Source organism: Gadus macrocephalus, chromosome 7 (genome assembly GCF_031168955.1).
Source record: "Gadus macrocephalus chromosome 7, ASM3116895v1".
Lineage (NCBI taxonomy): Eukaryota > Metazoa > Chordata > Actinopteri > Gadiformes > Gadidae > Gadus > Gadus macrocephalus.
Window position 1 is genome coordinate 24890336 of NC_082388.1, and position 16687 is coordinate 24907022.

Consider the following 16687-nt stretch of genomic DNA (forward strand, 5'->3'; position numbering starts at 1 on the left):
AACCGGCGAGGAGTATTTAAGATCATGAACGAGTTTTTTGAGTTCCATGAGCTGAGTTGGGGGAACCAACTGCACCAATGACGGGCCGAAAGAGCGGCGTTGTCGCTCGGATAAAGGCAGTAAATCAGAAGGGGAATCTGTGCACTGTATGCTGCAACGGCAAGCGCTCGCCTCCAAAGGTATGGAATCAGATCTGCACTTTGTGTTGAGTACAGCTGTAACTGCAGTTAATTTTGTTAGATCGAGGGCATTGCAGTCACGTTTGTTAGGGGAACTTTGTCGGGAGATGGATGCGGGCCATGACACACTGCTTTACCATTCTGAAGTAAGGTGGCTCTCTCGTAGGAAGGTGCTTCAGCGGGTATTCGAGCTACGCAGCGAGATGTCAGAGTTTCTGAGGACTGAAAAGCCCGACCTCCATGGACGCTGGAAGTGGGGGGGCTGCAGCCCCCCCTGGTGGCGAGAGGCTGAATGTGAAATGCAAAACCCCCGTGGAAATAAATAAATACATAAATATATCAGACTATTATTATACTATTGTCATTTTATTTACATAACTCAAACAACATATTTGACTATAAATGTCACAAGCATGATTTCATTCACAAAATGTAGTACCACAAACACAGCATAACGACCGTTTAAAGTGTTCTACTCTGGACGTCATCAACTAGGCTAGCACTAGCATTTTGAACAGAGCTAAAAACAGAGCTAGAAGGTATGAGTCAGAAAATAATTTCGGATTTTTTCAAAGATCCTGTGGGTCATGGTTCCACCAAAAGGCAAAACACTACGAATGTAGAATGTGTCAGTATTCAAGTGTCTTTACCAGCATTACCATCAAAGGATCACCCCCCAATCAGACCGGAGGAGGAGAGCTTGGATGAGCCGGCGATGCTAACTGCTGCGGCGCCGTCGGTGGATTCTGTTGCTGCTACTAGCGGGGAAGCTAGCACTAGCTACAGTCTGAGTGAGGAGCCTTTTCAGCCAAAAGATTTTTCGTTCCCAGCCAGGCGTTTTGCTAATGAAAACTTCTCCAGATAGCCTAATCTAGGCTATGTTACTTGTTCATAACACTGTCTAATGCATAATATCAGTACCTTGTGCGTGTAATTAAATATTTGAGGTCTTAATTAAAGACATATTCTGAGAAATACTTGCATTTCATGTGTGATTCAATGAAGCACATTCACAAGTTGGCCTTATGGTGTATTTCTAAAATCTCTGGTCTAATACAGGTTGGTTGTGATGACATCTCATTATAGCCTTTATCACATGATTACTAGGCATATAAATAACCAAGTGCAACACCCTATCGAGAACGTTATTTATTTATGTTTGACCTTTCGCATTATGACGTCATCGGAACGTTTCTCAGCCCCCCCAACTGTGAATTACTTCCAGCGTCCGACCTCGCAGTTTCTTTCCGACCCCGAGTATGTTGCCAAATTGGCATATCTTGTTGGTGTATTCAACATTCTCAATAGCCTCAACCTCTCCATCCAGGGACGCTATGCATCCATCCGTGACGTTAGCGATAAATTAACTGCTTTTATGAGGAAAACTGAGCTATGGAGAAGACGACTCCAAGATGGAGTGACCGACATGTTCCCGCAACTCACGGATTATCTTCACGCAAACAACCTGTCAGTTGCTGCAGTGAAAGAGGTAGCCACCTCTCACCTCACTGCACTCAGCAAGCACTTCAATTCGTACTTGAAGAATACTGATGCTTGGGACTGGGTGCGAGATCCCTTTGCTCCAGGAGTAACATGTAGTGGCCTCACTAGCAAAGCAGAGGATGAGTTGGTGGATTTATCTTGTGATCGGACTCTGGAGGCCCGATTCCAGCAGGTGAGCCATGTAGACTTTTGGCCCTCCCTCTCACGTGAGCATCCTGAGCTCACAGTCACAGCACAGGCCATGCAGGTATTGCTACCATTTCCTACTACTTACTTATGAGAGTCATCATTCTCAACTTTGACTGCAATGAAGACAAAGTACAGAGCTCGTCTCCATGTGGAGAGTGATCTTAGAGTCTGTTTATCGTCCATCACGCCAAGACTGGACCAACTATGTAGTGAGAGACGGGCACACCCATCTCATTAGTGACGCATTCATCTTCTTAATATGGGGTGCCTATACATCTCTTTGTTTAAGAGTATGCATTATTGTCACCTTATACCAGTGCTTTTGTATTGTCTGTTAATACTACTTGATTTGATTAATGTAAGAGTTGATGTTGCACTTGTTACATTGTGTTCCGCTGTGTTTCTACAGTTAATTGTATTTGCCTCTCTCTCTCCCTCTCTCAAAAAGTTAAAAAGCTTGATTCTCTCTGTACCTGTTACTGCATCAGTACATTTTCATTGTCTTTTAGTAGGGCCCGACCGATTCATCGGCCTGCCGATTTTATCGGTCGATTATAGCCTCTTTAAAATTAATCAACATCTGCCAAAAAGTCGCAGATTAATGCCGTTTATGTTTTATTTATTTTTATTTATTTTTTTAAATATATTTATTTATTACCAGAAATTTAACTGTGCTATGTATCTAGGAGATACCTTTGCTGTCCACCTTCCTCTGTGCCAAGTGAGAGGGTATTCAGTACTATTGGCAACATTTATGAGAAGCGCAGCTCCCTTAAGGGAGAAAATACTGAAAAACTGTGCTTCCTGCACTACAACCTGCCCCTGCTGAAGTGGCAATATTAAGGACTCTATGACTGGCAGGGGCATGTGAATAATTTTTTTTTTGGAAAATATCCATATGTTTTTTCATTACCTCGTTCCTTTACAGTTATTTTATGTTAGCATTAAATATAGTTTTCAAATATGTTGTGTACAGTCACAAAAAAGTTCTTCTTCCTGCACTTATGTCAAAAGATTGTTGCACAAGATGTTAATATGCTGCTTGCCCCAGCCTCACACAACTCTTTATCTATTTTGCAGTAATTTAATTTCTTTATTTGTTCCAATATGCAAGTAAAAAACTGCTATGTTAGAATTATGTTACCAATAAAAAGAAGTTCCTGCACAATTTTTTTTAAGATCTTTTTTATTTTATTTGAATAAGATAAGATAACAATAAGATGTATTTGCACTAATTTTTGACAGTAAATGTATTCTAAAACACTCAAAGGTTCTGCATTCAATTCACATATTCGTCACAAGTGTTTAAAGTATATTTAAGGGATCCAAAAATAAGTTTTATATGCTTTTCCATTTTTTTAAATAATCTGCAGATTTAATCGTAATCAGAATTTCTCTCTGAAAATAATCGGCATCGGCCCTCCAAAATCAATATCGGTCTGGCCCTATCTATTAGCACTATACTTTACTAGCCGGTTGCACTATTGTTGCACACACACACACACACACACACACACACACACACACACACACACACACACACACACACACACACACACACACACACACACACACACACACACACACACACACACACACAGATTTAGCTTTGATTCATGATTTACCTACTAAAACAATTGTCTCTCAATGCATTGAGTATTTTATTTGTTCAACAGTATATTGTCTGTTACATCTGATCATTATCACTGTCCTTCATTGTTATTTGCTGTGATGAATTACCAAATGGCCCGACTATTTGTGTGCATGTGGGCGAAATTTTTACACACATTTATAAAAAAAAATATGTATATCTATTTACATATTGTAAAGTTATGCCAAAATGCAAAAAAATGCTTATTGTGGTATTATCACTGAATGAATGAAGCATAAAAGAGTTCAAAAGCATCTAACAGAACAAACAGACATGAGCCTATATGATTACATTTATGTTGCGGTTATGAGGGGGTCCTTGAAAAAGATTCTGCCTTATGGGGGGTCCCCGGCCTCATATAGTTTGAGAACCCCTGACATAGATCACTCAAAACAACAATGCATTAATTTCTCAGAATTAAATGGGTTAAGAGTTATTGTTCTTCAATTACAAAAGACAAAGGTTTTAATACCAAAAATTCAAAGATTGTGCTGACTATTACAAATGTTTTGCCTAACAAAAAATTTACACTTCCGACACAATATTTGAAATTAAATATCACGCATCGAGATTCTACTTCAATGCAACTTTTGATTGCTACATTCTTTTGAACACCTTTTTCAGGGACAGTTTGATTTCCTGAGTCTGTAGAACATAAATTAGTGGGTTCAACGCTGGAGGTATGAGTGCTGCAAGAGAAAGAATAATTATCCTTGTATTACGAGGCATTTTAGCAGCAACACTAAAAGTGACAAGAATAGGTAAGTAATAAATAATCACCAACATTATATGGGCACTGCATGTTTTAAAGGCCTTCATCCTATCTTGTACTCCAGCTATTTTAGCCAAAGCTGCACCAATGCACATGTAAGATATCAAGATAAAGAGCAATGGAGCCCAAATAATTATAACTGGTAACACTATGGAAATGATATGATTGGGCCGATTGTCATTGCAGGCAAGTCGATAGAGCGGCCCATGGTCACAGAAATAGCTGTTGATAACAACAGACCTGCAGTAGGACAGTCGTGTTAGAAGCCCTACAACTATCAAGTTGACAAGGATGCCGATAATCCAAAAAGAGGCCACCAGTGAGGACATGGCCTTCAGACTCACAATGATCTGATAACGCAATGGAAAGGTGATCGCCACTAGCCTGTCAAAGGAGAGTACACAATTTACATTTTAGTTTGTTGCCTTTCTGGAGGAAATAGTCCCACACCAAGCTTTGTTCGCACGCTTAATTTTCTTACCTCAGAGTGCTAGCTAGCGATGCCGTGTATTACGTATATGCAACGTGTATAGGAAGATTAACCTTTAGGCCGACATGCCTAACCGGTCTCGGTCATTAGGCATGTCTACAGTTAACGGTTAACTGTAGACATCACTAAACTGAATCATAATCAATCTATCATCATTATTACGGGGGGTTGTTGACCTCGTACTGCCCCAACATTGTCTGTGCACGGCCCTGCTCAGGAGGGATTCAGATGGCATTCCACTCTAAAGAGTTCTGATGCATGAGCCAAGGCCCCCTTACATCTATGCATTGGCTGGATGGATAAACCCATTCACCCAAAAGACTGGAGTTCAGGTCACGTATTCATTTTAGACTTGGTTGACTTATTATTCATATAAAAAAATTCATTAGACTTGAGTTAATTTGACGAAGACAGCCGAATAGCAAAAACTAAAACAGTTAGATGCAGAGGACGGGTCATGCCTTCCCCAATCCTAGGTGAAAACCTAAATGGATTCTGAAAGACTATTAATTATTAATTAAAATAAATATTTCTATGTTCCAACTTCAGACAATTGAATATACATTAACACGTTAAAATTATTTTTTCATTTAATTTGGTTGATTTGTGTTTTTGCACAGTATAGCACTAGCAGAATAATGTGCCAGCCTGTTTTAAATGTCAAGACACATTGAATATAAAAAACCTACCAAAACAGATCCAAGCAAAGAACCATAAATATATCTATGACTTTAACTGCATAAATATTAAAGGTGATACATTGATGGAGTTTATACGTACTGACATGAAGCTAAAACAATCAATATTGGACTGAATCTCCTTATGAGCTCACACCATGTTCAGCATAACAGTAGACTGTAGGGGTTTAACGATACATGATTTCGTATTGAACCGAATTGGTACGGACGTCACGGTTTGGTGCATGATTTACATGGAGACTACACGTATAAAATTAAATAAAACTGGCGTGCAAATTAAGTAATGTAATGCGGAACTAGTGTTAGATACGCAAGTTCTTCATCGCTTTTCCACAGCAAAAAGTGGGCGTGACCCGGACTGAGCCGTATTGAGCCGTACTCGTCTAGCTGTACTCCTCCGTTGGGGTACTGGGACGCCTGAAAGGGTGCCGGCAAGTTCGAGCTACACACGCCGTCCTTTGATAGGTCGACAGAATTGCACTTCCGTGATACAGGGGGATAATAACAAATAAAGACATTATCCGCAAGGTATTTCTGGACAACGGCGAAAGCTTTGTTTATTGAAGAAAATGTTGCAGAAAGTTTGCCGTCCTTCTTGGACGTCCTACATTGTTGATCTTTTTCATTGTGTGCGTTCATCTTTTTTTTTGGATTTATCATCTGCGATAGAAACGCGAGCCGGAACTGAGCGGCGCCGAACCGCACCTTCACTACTCCAAGTCGCACCGAACCGACCCGCACCCTCCGGTGGAAATGCGCTAATTCTGTGTACTTTGCACTTTCATAAATAAGACATGCTGCATGTTCAGTTTTATAACTTTGTCTTATTTTGTTTATAGGTTACGGAGTCTGGAGATGATGTGGGGTACTTATTTTTTACTGTTTACAACTTAGATTACACAGTTCAGGCGGTTGCAGCTAGCTCAGGAGAGAGACTGTATGACACTAGGTGGTACAACCTGAGACATGCACAATAAAAATAATTGCCTTCTGCATTTTTGTTTTTTCTTTACCCTTCATTGTACCGAACTCGTACCGAACCGTGATGTCTGAACCGAGGTTTGAACCGAACCTTGACTTCAGTGTACCGTTACACCCCTAGTAGACTGGGGCGATTACAGATCATATTTAAACTTTTTGTCATATAGATCAATCAAAAATACAATGCATTAAATTCTCCAAATTAAAAAAGGTTTAAGATTTCCTTTTCTTCAGTTGCAAAATTAAAACAATCCCTAAGAATACAATTCAGTGTTTTTTAACACCAAAAACATCATGATTATTGTAATGACAGCTATTTTAAATGTTTTGCCTTACAATTAAAATACCTATATGAAGGATTGATTTGATCACATTTACAAAATTACACATTCCAAACATTTAACAATGAATTGATCAAAGAATGTATGCTACAAAACAATATCTTAAATGACACTTCACATTGATATTCTATTTCACGGCAATTTTTGATTGCTTTATTCTTGCGTACACCTTTTTAAGAGACAGTTTGATTTCCTGAGTCTGTAGAACATATATCAGTGGGTTCAACGCTGGAGGTAGGACAGCTGCAAGAGAAAGACTAATAATCCTAGCATTACGAGGCATTTTAGCAGCAACATTAAAAGTGACTAGAATAGGTAAGTAATAAATAGCCACCAACATTATATGAGCACTGCATGTTTTAAAAGCCTTCATCCTATCCTGTCCTCCAGCTATTTTAGCCAAAGCTGCACCAATGCACATGTAAGATATCAAGATAAAGAACAATGGAGCCCAAATAAAAAGAGATGGTATCACTTTGGATAGTATATTACTAGGCAGATTGTCATTGCAGGCAAGTAGAAAGAGCAGCCCATAGTCACAGAAATAGCTATTGATAACAATAGACCTGCAGTATGACAGCCGTGTTAGAAACCCTACAACTATTAAGATGTCAAGGATGCAGACGATCCAGCAAGCGGCCACCAGTGAGAACATGGTCTTCAGGCTCAAAATTATCTGATAACGTAATGGAAAGGTGATCGCTATTAGCCTGTCAAAGGAGAGTAAAGCCAGATTAAGAGACTGCATGAGGAGGTTCACGTAATAAAAAAACAAATAGGTTAAGCAGTTGCTGTACATGATATACTTGTGGTCGAACCAGAACGTGTCGATAACCTTGGGCACCAGGGCAGAGTTGCCGAGCACATCTACAAACGCCAAGTTGAACACAGCAATATACTTTGGAGTCTTGAGACTCTGGTCTAAGCATATCAAGGCCATCACTACCCCGTTTTCCACCACTGACATGATGTACAGCACCAGTAAAAATAAATAGTAGTAGTTAATATGAGGGATGCCTGAAAAGCCACTGATAATGAAGTATGCTGGTGTCACAATAGTCATGTTAGACTCCATTGTTTGATGTCCAAGTGATGTTAGAGAGCTTGACCAGCTCCTTTCTTTTTATGTTTTTCAATCTCTACGCCTCTTTCTCTCCAGGGTAATGTGTGGGGCAAGCAGTTTTATGGCTCACTCTGACGGTACATTGTCATCATCATCAGATACAGCCTCAGGGGCCGACATGTGCACAGGAGAGGGGCCTCAGGGGCCCAGAATTACAATTACAATTAGGTCATTTAGCAGACGCTTTTATCCAAAGCACCTTACATCGGTTAATACACACATTGACACACCGACGGCAGAGTCAACCATGCAAGGCGACAGCCAGCTCGTCAGGAGCAGTTAGGGTTAAGTGTCTTGCTCAGGGACACATCAACACCTCAGCTAGGAGTGAATTAGCTCTCATTGGCTATGTTGTCCTCTCAAAATCTTACGTTTTTAGAATGTTTGTATCACTGTCGTTTTTACTACTTCAGATTCTGTTTACATAAACTTCACAGCCTATCCGCCAACCCAAACGACAGAATAGGTTTGAAAAGGTAGTCCAAAAACACCCATATGCATTTTATTGCAAGGATTCATATGGAGCTTCACACATCCATACACACACACAAACACACACACCTTGGTGTTATCCTATAAGTGTCCAAGAAGCTTAAAAAAAGTCATCATAAAAATATATCCTAGTGGGTTGAGAAAATAATGGAACAAACTGTTTGGCAGAGACAGGCAAAAACATAGGATTTTATTCCTGTTTTCTCTTGATTAAAGTCTTATTTTAGTAAAATTGACTAAAGGACATGTTGACATTACCACGTAAAAAAATAAAATAAATTTGGTTTCACTTAATAGGCCACTCGGCAGGTCAGGTCATTGGGGCTGTGTCTCAATTCAGGGGCCGCATCCTTCAAAGGCTGCATTTGAAGACCGATTGTGTCACAGCGGCGCGGCTACTCTGTCCCATTTCAAAGGTACGTCATCATGCAAGTGAAAGGGCGTTAAAGACTTGTTACGCAAACTGGAAATGCTCCGTAGGCCCGAACCTCTCATTTAACAACGCTTGTTCGGCATTCAGTTCGGCCTTCGCGGTCTACGAAGAGGCCACACCTTCATAGACTGCGTCCTGTGAAGGATGCGTCCCCTGAATTGAGACACAGCCTACGTGTTATTCTGCAGCCGTTTTATGTGAGAAACAAAATATTTAAATATATTTTACCGAAATCTCAGCTCCATTTTCTTTGGTTTCTCTTTACAATAAGGGTACATTAATTAACCATTTATTACCAATAAACACAGCATTAACATACTTAATAAACAGTTAACTAATGGTCTACCATTTACTCATGGTGTTGAGTTAATGGTTAATGGTGTTCATGAACTAGGATTTTAATGTATACATTTAATATGGTTAGTAAACCCTAACCTTAACCAACTACTCCTAACCTCTATGTTTATGCTATATAATAATTCCCCTTACTGCAAAAATACTTTTATAAACAATGCTTCATTAAAAAAATATATTATTTCCTTTAATGTAAAGTGTTGCCTTATCTTTCTTTTTTTGTAATTTCTTGAACTCATGAAAAACAAACTGCTTACTCTGTACAAAGTTAATGAACTGTGTACTGTAATCTCAACTCCGCTGGGGACATGAAGCGTCTAATGAGGATGTTAACGAGATGTTTGTTGATACTGTTCCTACAGAATGACGACATCGTACACTCAGGATCTCGCACCATGGAGAATAACCCCACTTTTTCGCAAGCGCAGTAAACAGCTGATGTAAGTGTTATACAAATTTATCACAGTTTGGGTCGCATCAGAGCTAGAAAGTTAGTTTGCAAAGAATAAAAATGCAATCATATTCCAATAAAATAATACTCATAAATGCATAAAATAATATGCATTTAGCTTCGACTGTGCAGTGACGATGGTCGACAACATGGAATCAAAATGGAAAATCAGATCCCACTCCCCAGTAGTCATATCTTGAAGCCACTGATCGAAACAAAGTGACAGTGATAAAAAAATTCCCACCAAATGTTTCCAGCAAGTCATTTATCAACTCAAAAACGGATGTTCTGTAATGTATTCATCACCCTGAACTCACGGGTGTTGGCTCCCAATATCCATTGGGAGGTGTAAGTGGGCCAAGGTGTAACTGTGCATTCACGTTCATCAGAAGCGAATTGAGCTGCCAAATCACCGGAAGTCATTCACTTTCTATGGGCAAGAGCGACCAAAGCGACACAAGCGTCAAACACTACCAGCGTTAAAAGGTGAGCGACCAGAGCGACCAAAAAAAGTTGAAGACGGCTGAACTTTATTTACACTTGCACTTTTAATTTAGATTTTCTTTTTATTTAATTTATCTTGAGATGTTTTTAGTTATATTTCAGCTCAGTGAAGCACTTTAAGCACCAACATTTTTCAGTGAAATTACCTTTCTTGTGCAAACATTCAAATAAAGAACTTTATGTTGACCAGATTCTTAGTTCATCATTTACAAGTCAATATTGCCTATATGGGCAGCTATTTAAAAAACGTGAACCTGTAAAACTGCAGTGTTGAATGCGATATGGTCGAAAATTTGGGTGCACCTAACTTTTGTGCTGGTGCACCTAAGAAAAAAAGTTAGGCGCACCAGTGCAACCAGTGAAAAAAGTTAGTTCAGAGCCCTGGCCTTTATAGACCCATTTATGGAAGACCGCCAAAGCCAGACCAACATGGCAGAACCAGGGCCAGTGAGTGACAGTGAGAGCAAGGACACAGACCAGGCAGAACCAGGGAGAGCACCGGTCGAGGACCAGGTAGAATCAGGGAGAGCACCGGTCGAGGACCAGGAGGCACCAGGGAGAGCACAGGCCGCCAACCAGATAACACCACAGGCCGAGGAGCAGGCAGCAGGACACAGCAGGACAAAGACAGGAAGAGGCAGAAGCCAGACTCGCAGCCTTGATGAGAGGCTCATCCAGCCATAGAGGCTGTTAGTAATCGAGTAGTGGGTCAGAGTCGTCCTGGATCGACCCCAGGATCTTAAATTCCAAATGTACAGGATGGTGTATGAGGCCAAGTTTCGTGAGGTTGACCCGTGGGGTGAGGGGAACGGGGTGCAGCTGACAACATTGTGAGGGGTGTTAGTAAACTTATTACCCTTGCAGTGCTGTCAGCTGCACCCTGTTCTCTCTCCCTCACATGCTATTTACACACACACAAACACACACACACACACACACACACCTTTCCATTTTACAATTTTGTGATGATTGGATGTTCTCGTTCACTCTTTGACATGTACACAGGTTTGTTTGTTTGTTTGTTGTTAAGTTCTCTCAAAATGTGCACACTTTTATCAGCATTTGCTGACTTGTTCAATTCAACACAATACTAATATTTCCAAAAACTATAGCTGTTGTGTTTATTTTAAAATCTACAATGTTATTGTAAAATGTAGGCCTCTGCTTTAAATGACTGCAACTACCATGGTTCATAAGGTAGTATGCAATGTAATGTGTAGGAGCCATCTATGTTCACCCTTTAGATTAGTTAAGTTATTTTAGCCACTTGGGGGAGTATTGCATTGACTGTGGCATCACTGGGAATTATGTATATACAGGTGAGATGATCAAACATATAGGATAGATACCACATAATGTATTATTTAATGCAGAAATGGGATGGGATTTGCGAAACGCCAGCAGATTTTGAAAATACACAACTCAAATGGTCCTACCCCCTCTCCTTCAACGCTGACTCTGACTCCCATTCCAAGTACATGGACGCGCAATCATGCACGAGCGAACACAGATGCGCGAGAGCGAGCCATTAGCTAGCTCCAGTAGCTACCGCAGGATAACAACAAACAGAAGCTTGCTCTGGGTCACGAGCTTTGAGTACATGCACGAAGGGGTCACACGCGGGGATAGGGGGAGTGCAGTACGACCGTTTGATTGACGTACTTACTGTCCGATGCCACTCGTTGGGTCTGGAAATCATTGCCTTGATTTTTTGAGCCATGCCCGTTCCACAGATGATTGACTTGTTTTCATTTTCATGTCAGTACTTCTAACTCAGTGGCTGTCAGTGGGTTATGATAAGGATTTCAAGTAATTTAGCAAAAATGGCCAAAAAAGAGAATTCCATACCCAACCTTTAAAAGAGCCGTTTTAAACACCAGGTTGCCAGCCAACAGCTCCCTCATTGGAGAAGTAGGAGACATACGCCTCCCTGACACGGAGGGCCTCCCGTGTGGCGTTGTTGCTGCCTGCTCTGTGAATACGCTGTAGGCCAGCAGCTTCACGGTTTGCAGTTGGTCCTGGTCCTGGTCGTGTTGTTGGCCTGGTGGTTTTCCTGATGAAGTTGTGCAGGATACAGGTCGCTTTCACACAGGCATCCACATTGCTAGGGCTGACCCCAATGACTCCTCGGTACATATGCCACTGGGAGGTGAGAATACCAAAAGGTATTCTCAACGATCAGCCTAGCATGGGACAACCTGAAGTAGAAAGACCTGCGGCTGCCATACAGGTGGGTCCCCGGAAAAGGCCGCATGAGGTCACGGCGCAGCGGAAAGGCCTCATCTGCCACGAAGACAAACGGCTGTGGTCCCAAATGATCAGCACCTGGTAGCAGAGCATTCTCTGGTATGCCAAGTGTGCTGGCCCGCAGATCCTGGCCAAAGATGGAATTGGCCAGGACACTGGGCCTCCAGTAGCTGCCCACATCCACCACACGAAAGCAGTACTGTGAATCCACCAGGGGCACAATGGAGTAGGTTCCCTTATAGTTGTAGTTTAGGGACCCTGAGTTGTTTGGGGCCCTGATAACTACATGTTTCCCGTTGATTGATCCAAGGCAGTTAGGGAAGGCCCACCTCTCACAAAAGCCCTCCGCAATGCTCCTCCAATCATCTGTGGTAGGCACTGGCATGTACTCCTGTACCAAGGCATCCCAAATGAACCTGGTGACCTGGTTAACAATGTATGCCACAGTACTAATGCCCACACGGCAGCTGTAGGCAATTGTACGGTAGGAATCCCCCAATCTAACCAACCAACCAACCAATCGCGTGGAGTCATGCTTTAAACAAAACACGTTTTTGAAATAGTCACATACACAAACTAATCGACAAGACGAGGAATAATTGACAAGGGATATATCTCTTGTCTTTCATCCCTCCATTCCCGCTATTCCCCACTATTCACGGAGCCTGAGGTGAATCATTTTTAATCAAATAGATAGATGGATAGATAGCCTAGTCAAGTCTTTATTAATACCAAACGACACAAATCGTCGGGAATTAATTTAGGTGATTCGGCTCTGGGGAGGCAAGTCTGACTGGACACACACAAAATACCAGTCCTCTGCACGTATGCAAATTAGCCATGTACGCCAATGTCAATTTGTTTGAGTGTGCGATGAATGAGTGCAGATCACGATTTGCAGATGCAGATCAGTGAAACATTTTTTTTTGTTCTCGGTTGTAATTACATTTTAGGAGGTTTTTTTTATATAGCGGTATATTGGGAGGGGAATCACTGTCCTACTTGCTGTCGAAGCACTTTATCCAACAAGCAAAACCATCTCTGTAATATGGCCAAAGTGTATGGGAGTTCACTCTTTGATACGGCTGTCTGTACTAAAAGCATACGGCTCCTTTAAATGCGTCTGCAAAATGGAATTGTACATCATGAGCGACTTGAGCGACAAAAGCGAACAGAAATATTCGCAGCGATACTTTATGAGCGACCAAAGCGTCTTTGCAGCGCAATTCGCTTCTGATGTGAACATACTGTAAGAGCTACGGTTAGCTATTGTTTTTTAGCGCTTTTTCACACTATGTGCACATGATTCTACAGAGGCCTTCAACCTCTTATTTATTCATTGATATTTTCCGTTGGATGTTTTTTTCCTGAGGCTAGTGTTAATGTTAATGTGTCCATGGTTTGATATGGAACTAAGTGTTTTTTTTCTGAATATTTTAATAATATAGCAGGCTTTTACTATATATTTTCATTAAAAGGTGAACATGCAGTTTCTTTAATCCATGAACTTCTAAACAATTTCAGTGTGCTCCTTCTGAGTCTACTACTAGTTTACTATCACTTACATTTTTTATATATATTTATTTAAATGATTTATTATTTGCGGGAATGTGCTTGGATGTGTGTGTGTGCTTTAGTGTGTGATTGGGCTCCTTCACCCCAGCGAGTATATTGAGTGTTTTCTCATTCATTATCCTCCCTGTTATAGACTTTTATCGATTTTTTTTTTGCATACCAGATGTGTATTTTATTGACCGGAGAGCCCTTGGCTCCCCCTGTGGGACAAGAAATATAAATCCACACGTACCTTGGCTACGTTTCTTCCCCAGCACCTCCTTTTCTTTCTTTATCTCTGCAAAGAATAGAAACATAAAATGAAAAACATGACAAAATAAAAAAATAATAATTAAAAGGACTGGAAAGTGGTGTGCCAGTGCTCCCAGTCAGTTCCAGAGTCCGTGTTTTTTCTTTTTCTTTCCTGCATGATTTCTTCGTTCCATACACTAATTCCATCATCTTAAAGTCCCAACAATAACCTTTTTATTACCTTTTTTTTTACTTTCATTTTGAATTTCGAGTTGTTTCAAGATGCTGTTTCCCCTAGTTGTGGGTTTTGGTTAACAATAACAGTATTATTTTCTCCCCTTTCATAAATTCCATGTTCTTACTACCATATCGTAGAAGCTTAATGGCAGCAGCAGTTTTTTGGTTCATTTAAGAAACATGCGCCCCTGCTCTTCCTCTGGCGCCACTAGATGGCGGCATTGGACTTATCACCTGCCTCACCCTGCAATTAAAACATTTTAACGAAAGACCCAAGTCAACGCATATTAAATTATGTTTCAAAGTTGACGATGAAGACACGCATAAACGGATATCAAATTAATTCATTCATTTTCTTAAATAACGACGACACTGAGCTTCAAAGTAAAGCCTGGTTGACCGTGACCCTGGCTGGTTAAAAATGGTGGCCACTACGACGAGCCACCGCGCGGCAGTCAGATGCCGTGAGGTTTATAACCAAACGTTATTCAAACGTTTTAATTGTTGTTAAAATGAGATGAGATTAAATAAAATTGTTTCGCCAGCAGCCAGACCAATGGCAACCCTGCCTTAGCTGAATCTCTGAAGCTAATCAGTTGTGGGCTTGGTTAGTAGGCCTACTGGATGGGAGACCAACTGGGAACACTGGGTGTGTTCGAAACCGCGTACTTGCTTACTACTCCTACTAACTATGACGTCAAATTGAGTAAGCGAGAACTTATTAGTAAGCGAGTTTAGGTAAGCGAGTAGTATCCGAATGTCTTCTACTTCCGGAAAGATTTTGAGTAAGCATCGCTAGCTTACTAGACGTACTAAACTGCCCCAGAATGCACTGCGTCTATTCAAAAGAACAGTGGAAGCGCTAAACGGGGAGCCGCAGCAGCAGTGCTTTTAATAATTGTTTAACAATTGTTTTAACATATCACCGCAAATCCTTAGGTTGAAGGTGTACTGTGACGTTAAATGTGACGTTTATATATTTATTTATAATGTTTATTAACGGCGCCCGGTTGGTAGGTTATTGACACGTCATTTGATTCACGTCATCTGAGGTGGTTAAGTAAGGACGGTCTTCTGAACGTCGATTACTCAAATGGATTACTCAATCATTATTTAAGGATTCGAGAAGTAAGCCAAATATTTAGTAGGTAGTAAGCAGTAAGCAAGTAGGCGGTTTCGAACACACCCGCTGAGTTGCTGCTGGAAGTGGTGTCGGGTGTTGGCCAGTAGGTGGCACTCTTCCCTCTGGCCAAAAACATCATTCCCCGATTCCCCAGTGCAGTGACGGGGACAGTGTGCTGTGGAAGGTCCCGTCCTGCGGAGGAGACGTAAAATCGCGGTCCTGACTCACTGAGGTCGTAAAAGATCAAAGGGCACTTATCGCAAAGAGTAGGGGATTCCCCGGTGTCCTGGCTTAAACTGCCCAACCAGGCTCATTCAATCTGGCCCCCTAATCATCCCCCGGTATAAGTGGTTTATTCATCAATTCCCTCACTTGGCGCATTTCCACTGCAGGGTGCGGAACGGATCGGATCGCAAAGGTGCGGGTCGGATCGCGTTTCCACCGCCAAAAGTGGGCGTGACCCGGACTTTGCCGTACCCGTTCCGACCCCATTCTAGGGACTCCTCCGTTGCGGTACCCAAAAACGAGACCAGACGCCTGAAAGGGTACCCTGGAATTCTAGCTACACCCCCCCTCCGTTGATTGGTCGACAGAATCGTCACTTCCGGGTGACGCGGGGATAAAAACAAACAAACAGTAGCCTCGAGGTATTATTCTTTACAATTAACATGTCGCGTAAAAAGCTTGCTTGGGCGAACAAGGAGGTGGAGACGTTCGTCTGCATTCTTGCGGAGGAAGACGTTGTTTACGATGTTTACGTAGCTGCCGCGGCGATTGACATCCGGCCTACCACCAAGGGTACTGTCGGCAGTGGAAACGCGACCTCGGAACTGAGCTGGGCTATACTGCCCCCTCCCTACCGCCCCTTTGCGATCCGATCCGTTCCGCACCCTGCAGTGGAAACGCGGCAACTGTCCACCTCAAGCTGGTGTGTGGTGAGCGTTCTGGCGCCAATTAGCTGCCGTGCACCCAAGTGGGTGCTACACACTGGTGGTGGTTAGTGAGGTCCCCCCCCACTTCACTGTAAGCGCTTTGAGTTTCCAGGGAAAAAAGCGCTATATGAATTCAATGAATTATTATTATTATTAAAATATGCTTTCTGTGCTCACCGAA

At 41.7% G+C, this 16687-nt stretch overlaps 2 protein-coding genes across 2 annotated transcripts; both read right to left on the bottom strand.

Moving 5' to 3' along the window:
* Positions 1-4095: 4095 nt before the first annotated feature.
* On the bottom strand, positions 4096-4686 carry LOC132462026 (olfactory receptor 6Y1-like; the record flags this gene model as incomplete). Its single annotated transcript, XM_060057574.1, is given in 1 exon segment — positions 4096-4686. A coding segment is annotated over 1 exon segment (591 nt), but the record flags the coding sequence as incomplete, so codon positions are not given.
* A 2114-nt stretch (positions 4687-6800) lies between these two features.
* On the bottom strand, positions 6801-9326 carry LOC132462016 (olfactory receptor 2A12-like). Its single transcript, XM_060057564.1, has one exon. It carries the CDS (start codon positions 7877-7879, stop codon positions 6932-6934), a length of 948 nt encoding a protein of 315 aa, XP_059913547.1. The 5' UTR covers positions 7880-9326; the 3' UTR covers positions 6801-6931.
* Between the last annotated feature and the right edge of the window lie 7361 nt (positions 9327-16687).